Raw genomic sequence first — 7500 nt, forward strand, 5'->3', positions numbered from 1 at the left:
TGGTCGGTGTGCCTGTTCGGGGGGGGGGCGGACGGGAACTGGGGAGAATAGCGTGATCCTCCAACACACTACGTCCTGCCGGTGAAACTCCTCACTGTCAGGTGAAAATAAGCGGCTGGCGACTGCACATGTATCGGAGGAAGCATGTGCTAGTCGGCAACTCTCCCCAGATTGGCTGAGGGGGTGGAGCAACGGACGCAAGGGGAATTGGCCAGGTACAATTGGGGAGAAGCCGGGGGGGATAAAAAATAATAATAATACGGTAATAATAATAATAATGATGTACAACTCTGCTCAGTTAATATCAGACATCAGCTGATTCAATTTAAAGTCGCTCACCGTCTCCACTACTCTAAGCAAAAATTACACAAGATCTATCCTACTATCTCACCACTGTGTGAAAGATGTCAAGTGTCGGAGGGCACACTGTCTCATGCCTTCTGGTTCGGCCCTTCACTGACGGGATTCTGCGCCAGAATATTTGACTGGTACTCTAAGGCCTACGGGGTGGCCCTTCAGACGGAGGCAGAACTCGCCATCTTCGGCTGCTCGGAGTCCTCTCTGAACTTTCCTACAGCTGTGCAACAGTCTCTGACACAGGGGACAACTGTCGCCAAAAAACAAATTCTGAAGGAATGGAAATCTCCCTCTCCACCCTCTTTCCAATTGTGGTTGACGGACATGACCTCTGTTATACGCATGGAGAGACTTAGGTTCCTGAGAACCAATGCACTTAGAAAATGTATAACTATCTGGGACCCATTTTTAGTCTACCTCAACGAGGCTAGGGGTGACGGGTGACTCACCCGGCTGGCTTCCCATAGACCCCTTGAGTGAGATCCCAGGTATACCGTTGACAAGAACATAAGATTGAACCTTACGTAGGTGGCTGGCGGCACCACTTTGTAATGTTGATTATATTTTTTGTTTTGTTTTTGTTTTGCTTTTCATTTCGTTCCCCTGTGTCTGAGCCTGTTTGTCTGTTTTGTCTTGTTTGTGTTCTATAAAAATTTAAAATGTGAAATAAAATAATAAGAATAATAATAATAATAATAATGATAATAAAGTAACCACGCCGGTTTCACACTTGTGCTGAAAATCCGTACATTTAATAGAATGCTGACAAGCACATGTAAACTTCTGACCTCCTTTTCCATAGAGATGTGACTGCTACTAAATATACTTTCTACCTCTGGAGAAGAGTGACACTGCAACACTGTCAGCCTGGCTCACTGTGCTCCATGCTGCTTCACTACTGTCCTGGGGTTTGTGGCTTTAGTAATGGGCCCCTGGCTGCACTGCTCTGTGTGTGTGTGCTCTCTGTGTGTGTGTGTGTGTGTGTGTGTGTGTGTGTGTGTGTGTGTGTGTGTGTGCGTGTGCGTGCGTGCGTGCATGCGTGCGTGTGTGTCTGTGTGTGTGTGTGTGTGTGTGTGCGTGTGTGTGTGTGTGTGTGTGTGTGTGTATGTCCCACATAATAGTCTGTTGGAGGTCTACAGAGGACTTGTCCCTGGCTGTGCTGTGATGGGCAGCTTAGCGCTTTGCTCCAGGCCTTTGCTCTTACCAGAGCAGCCACACACAAACACATACGCACGCGCACACACACTCATACACACACACCTGATTGACAGAGCATGCTGAGTGCTGAGCTGTCACTCACACACCGCTTTCTCTCTCTAGCGCACATACACCCACACAGACCAGATACACACAAACCCACACACACGCACGCACACACACACACACGCGCGCGCGCACACGCACGCAAGCACGCACGCACACATACACAAACACACACACACACACACACACGCGCACACACGCGCACGCATGCAAGCACGCACGCACGCACACATACACACACACACACACACACACACACACACACACACACACACACACGCACACACACACACACGCACACACACAATGACCAATGACATTCTTGGTAGTTGTCAAATGTAAGACTTCGCACCCACAACACAGCCGGGAGCTTAGCATTGTTGCTTGTGTCAAGCACACAAAGAACACACTGATAACTGTTAGCAGGAGACAAGTGTCGGTTTGTCAAACAGAGTTTCAAAAGACATTTTTACCCTCATTAACTGCTCATTCAATCCTTTGCTTGTTCACCTTTTCTAGGCCTCCTATCCTCTGCATAATGCAGGATGGTATTAACTGCTAAGTGGCTCATTAAGAATACATCTGAGCTCAGAGAGCATGCGAGAGAAATCAAGTTATCTGTACATGAACATAAAAACACTTGAGATGATATTTTAAAACCCGGTTCAACACTTACTCGTCAAAAGCTGCTGTAGGGTACATTGAGTACAGCAGCACTCAGTTGTGTGATCACTTGTCTTAGAGGGGAGGAAATAAAAGATGGGCTTTCTTCTTCACAGACAAAGACATCTGGTGAAGTTGATCAATTTCACCTGGTTTTTCATAAAGGCAGGTTCAGAGAATACAGCTCAAGATTTAACAGCAGGCATGTCTAAATGCTGTATGCTCAACAAAAAGCTCCGTGGGATGAAAATACATAGTCGGCAGCTTCAGTGAACTAGGATGCGTTGTGTTGCGGGCCATGAGCTGACCCAGCTTGTCTAGGTGTTGCGGGCCATGAGCTGACCCAGCTTGTCTAGGTGTTGCGGGCCATGAGCTGACCCAGCTTGTCTAGGTGTTGCGGGCCGTGAGCTGACCCAGCTTGTCTAGGTGTTGCGGGCCATGAGCTGACCCAGCTTGTCTAGGTGTTGCGGGCCATGAGCTGACCCAGCTTGTCTAGGTGTTGCGGGCCATGAGCTGACCCAGCTTGTCTAGGTGTTGCGGGCCGTGAGCTGACCCAGCTTGTCTAGGTGTTGTGGGCCGTGAGCTGACCCAGCTTGTCTAGGTGTTGCGGGCCATGAGCTGACCCAGCTTGTCTAGGTGTTGTGGGCCGTGAGCTGACCCAGCTTGTCTAGGTGTTGTGGGCCGTGAGCTGACCCAGCTCGTCTAGGTGTTGTGGGCCATGAGCTGACCCAGCTTGTCTCGGGCAAAGACCCTGCAGCTGTTGAGTAGGACTGTTGGCAGCACAGGACAAAGCCCTGAGGCTGTGGCTGAGCCAGGTCAGTCTAGTCTCCGCTCCCACACCGTTCTCCACCTACCAATCGTCTGGGAAAATACATAGATTTTTTGGGGAAGTAGTAAATAGTTTGAACGGTGGCAAGAACGGCCGCTTACAGACCTATGCCCTCACCCCGATGCTCTGTGACAATCTCCCCCCATTATCCTCCATAGTGAAACAAAGTGGAGATACAGCGATGCACTTTGTAACATGGAGACAATTTCAAACATTGAAAATGGATGTCACGAGCAATGTTCCATGATTTGATTCCGTTTTGAGTTTACAAGCACACGGCTTCTGCATGTCACCACCCCTTCTGCATGTCACCGCCCCTTCTGCATGTCACCGCCCCTTCTGCATGTCTCCGCCCCTTCTGCATGTCACCGCCCCTTCTGCATGTCACCGCCCCTTCTGCATGTCACCGCCCCTTCAGCACGTCACCACCCCTTCATCATGTCACCGCCCCTTCTGCATGTCACCACCACTTCATCATGTCACTGCCCCTTCTGCATGTCACCGCCCCTTCTGCATGTCACCACCCCTTCATCATGTCACCGCCCCTTCTGCATGTCACCACCCCTTCTGCATGTCACCACCCCTTCTGCATGTCACCGCCCCTTCTGCATGTCACCGCCTCTTCTGCATGTCACCACCCCTTCTGCATGTCACTGCCCCTTCTGCATGTCACCGCCCCTTCTGCATGTCACCACCCCTTCTGCACGTCACCGCCCCTTCAGCACGTCACCGCCCCTTCTGCATGTCACCCGGCCCTTCTGCATGTCACCGCCCCTTCTGCATGTCACCGCCCCTTCAGCACGTCACCGCCCCTTCTGCATGTCACCGCCCCTTCTGCATGTCACCACCCCTTCTGCATGTCACCACCCCTTCTGCATGTCACCACCCCTTCTGCATGTCACCACCCCTTCTGCATGTCACCACCCCTTCTGCATGTCACCGCCTCTTCTGCATGTCACCACCCCTTCTGCATGTCACCGCCTCTTCTGCATGTCACCACCCCTTCTGCATGTCATCACCACTTCATCATGTCACTGCCTCTTCTGCATGTCACCACCCCTTCTGCATGTCACCGCCCCTTCTGCATGTCACCGCCTCTTCTGCATGTCACCACCCCTTCTGCATGTCACCACCACTTCATCATGTCACCGCCTCTTCTGCATGTCACCACCCCTTCTGCATGTCACCGCCCCTTCTGCATGTCACCGCCTCTTCTGCATGTCACCACCACTTCATCATGTCACCACCCCTTCTGCATGTCACCGCCACTTCATCATGTCACCGCCACTTCATCATGTCACTGCCCCTTCTGCATGTCACCACCCCTTCTGCATGTCACCGGCCTTTCTGCATGAAGGGCTGCCCTAAACACTCTCCATTGCTTCTGTGATGCTTTTTCTCCCTCCTTTATTTACTCTCAAATTGTTTCCAGCCAGTTTGAACAAGGAAAGCTGTGGGAAAGTTCTCAGTCTCTAGTTGAGCGAAGCGGATCGAGACTGAGAACTGAGTCTAAGGTCAGGCTGTGAGGCTCAGAGAGACAGAGAGTAGACAAAAACCCTGACCAACCCACTGACTGTCAGACAAGAGAAACTGATTGACGGGAACAGAACCAACCTTCTGCGGTGATCTGGACGTGGAGACAGGTGACTGCGACCTCATGTTCTTCACCGAGGAGCCTGCTGACAACCAGACGAAAGAGAGGGGAGGAAAGAGAGAGAGAGAGAGCGAGAGAGAGAGAGAGAGAGAGAGAGAGAGAGAGGGCGGGGGTGGGATTCAAATTAGAGGAGCATTTTCCACCAGTCACCAGGATGACACAGCATAAATCACACAAACATACACACATAGAGCTGAGAGGGCTGCTAACTTAAAGCATCAATGAATCAAATAAGCGCTGATGTGGTGCAGGTCCTTTTAGGCTGCCTTAAGCGCTTTCTACATCCAACAGCTGTTTGTTCTCTATGCAGTGAGGGCAAAAAAACAAAAACTCCACGGGCTTATTACGCTGCTGGGCAGTGCAATACATCAGCAAGCACTGGGGAATAAGTCAACTCTGTAGCATCTGTAAATACATGAATAACTAAAACAGAGGTCGGGTCGATGGTGCAGAAAACTGTTGTTGAAATGTATGACATGCATTTCTCAAGGGAGGGTGGAAAAAAAACAAATCCAAGAATTGACTGGAATTTCAATGGGATTGACTTGGGCCCTCTAAAAGTCCAAAGAGATTTGCACACTTGTTCTCAGCTGGACTGAAACATAAAACATCAACATTTGAAGCAGGTTAGTAGAGTATTATCATTCATGTGGTTGTTAACAAGAGAGAAAAGCCAGGGGGTTGGGGGTGGGGGTGGGGGCAGTAGCTGAGAGCAGCAGATAGGAAGACACCAGAGCAGAGGAGGTGAGAGGAGAAAGCGCCAGGTGTCAACAGCCGGAGCGGAGAAAATTAGTACCATTCCTCAGCGGTGGATTTATTTTGCGGTTGGCCAGTTTACCTGAGTACGGTGGCCTAGGAGGGACAGGGGGGCAAAAGAAGTATGGAGGGCCCTCTTTGACACTGTCTAGGCTCCAGCTACTGGGCGTGGCTCTCACTTGGGTACAGCACACAGAAACATCACACATCAGTCAACAGGTCATCGGGTCACACAAGACAACATGGACAACACAGTGATCACAATACACATTATGTTGACAGGGATGCCATGATAACTGACAGTGTAGTAAAAATGATCAATGGATTATTATCATATGTTGCGAATACATTCTGCTCTACAAAGCCAAGTTGCAGTGACCCTCTCCCTCTCCCACCCCCCCTCCTGTGCAATCACAGATCAAGACTAGGGTTTAGATTTCATATCAACAAAAAATATACAATTGAATTTATACTAAACTATATGTCATCCACTTGAGTGCCAACAATACTTTTGGAGGGACTCTCAGTGTCATGCTCTCATGCTACTGTATCTGCTGTTCAGCTTTTTAGGGCAGCATGTGAACCTGGTGAAGTCTTGAACATGACATTGACATTGACTTCATGGTACATTTTCCGTTGGACTGATTTGTCTTTTTCTCCTTCCTCTCACTCTGTCGCTCTCCCTTTCTCTCACTGTTGGTGCTGATGTTTTATATCCATGTGTGTTGTTTGTGTTGTTTTTAAAATGATGTACTCTTGGAAGCTAAACCCTTGGGCTAAAAAAAGAAAAAGGAAGACGTTAGAATTTAGATTCTAAATGATAAGCCTGCAGTAGCCTGACACTGACTTGGCCACAGATCAGAGTTCAAAAGCAGAGTTCCCCCAATAAGAACGGAAATCATGTTGAGAGCGCTTCCATTGTGCACAAAACACAGCGCACAGAGCGTTTTTTCGTGCTTTGTTTTGTTTTCTCCTGCAGTCGCGTGCAGTACAGTTCAGGACACAATGAACACACGGACGGTGGCCAGCAGGTTTCGTCTGTTTGATGATGTTGACTGTAAACATGAAAGCCAGATTATTGGCAATTCTGGCAGCAGTGGAGGTTGAAGATCCCTCTGGGAGGAGAAGAGGTAGGAGGAGTGAAAAGACAAGCAGCGCGCTTTTCCTCCAAATGTTCAACTTTTTTCAGCTTAAAACGCCCAGAGCGCTCCGCCAAAAACATTAGACGCCACCAGCGCTTAAACGCCAGGGGCCGGTTGCACCAAGTGGTCTTAACTATGCCTGGTCGTAACTCCTAGGTCGGTCTTAGTTAAGACCAGTCTTTAGAGTGGATTTACGCCTGTTGCAACAATAGGGCTTACGTCTGGTCTTAACTACGCTGGTCGTAGCAATGCGCGTCCATGTGAATTGCCGGGGAATGCCCCCTGATTGGGCCAAAAATGTGCCTCGCGCCGTCACCCACTACTGTATGTGCGTCACTACACCCTCCCTCCTCCCACCCCCCTCCTCCTGTAGAAGCCCCGGGGGATTAGTGTCAGGCAGTCTGAATGAAATTGAATGTAACGTTCCCAATTCTATGTATTAAATTCTAAAAAACGACCCTCAACATTTGGGAAGGCTAAGCCACACAACTAGTTCGTTATAATCTAACATCATGCTTCAAAGGCGACTTTTACGACGATGAGGACGGTACTCAATTACAGCAGGTCTCCGCTGATAGACACGGAGATCTCTGTTACAGGCAGGCACTACGCCTCCTCCTGACCAGGCGTAAGAGTTACGCCTGGGCGTAGTGAAAAGAAGGCTTAAGCCCTCTTGGTGCAACCGGCGTAGCTGTTAGGTCGTAAAGTTACGACCAACTTAGCTTAAGACCAGTCGTAAGACCACTTGGTGGAAAGAGGAAAGAGGAGCGTCTTTACATAGAGGATGAATTGCAGAAAGGCGCTGGCAGCTCCAAAAGTGCGTTGGGTGTGAACGA

The 7500-nt window shown here is 49.6% G+C and overlaps 1 protein-coding gene across 4 annotated transcripts in view; it reads right to left on the reverse strand.

Moving 5' to 3' along the window:
* The window catches only part of dock4b (dedicator of cytokinesis 4b), a 246388-nt gene that overhangs the window by 12662 nt on the left and 226226 nt on the right, over positions 1 to 7500 (reverse strand). For 2 of the 4 annotated variants that reach the window (XM_083632225.1, XM_083632227.1), the window contains 2 exons: positions 5605 to 5700; positions 4727 to 4788 (listed from right to left, as the gene is read on the reverse strand). In XM_083632225.1, the coding sequence (XP_083488351.1) occupies positions 4727 to 4788; positions 5605 to 5700 (158 nt within the window). Of the gene's footprint in view, positions 1 to 4726; positions 4792 to 5604; positions 5701 to 7500 lie in introns of all 4 variants that reach the window. The other 2 variants (XM_083632226.1, XM_083632228.1) reach the window with 2 other exon arrangements.

The sequence above is a fragment of the Poromitra crassiceps genome (assembly GCF_964638095.1).
Source record: "Poromitra crassiceps genome assembly, chromosome: 2".
NCBI classification, from domain to species: Eukaryota; Metazoa; Chordata; class Actinopteri; order Beryciformes; family Melamphaidae; genus Poromitra; species Poromitra crassiceps.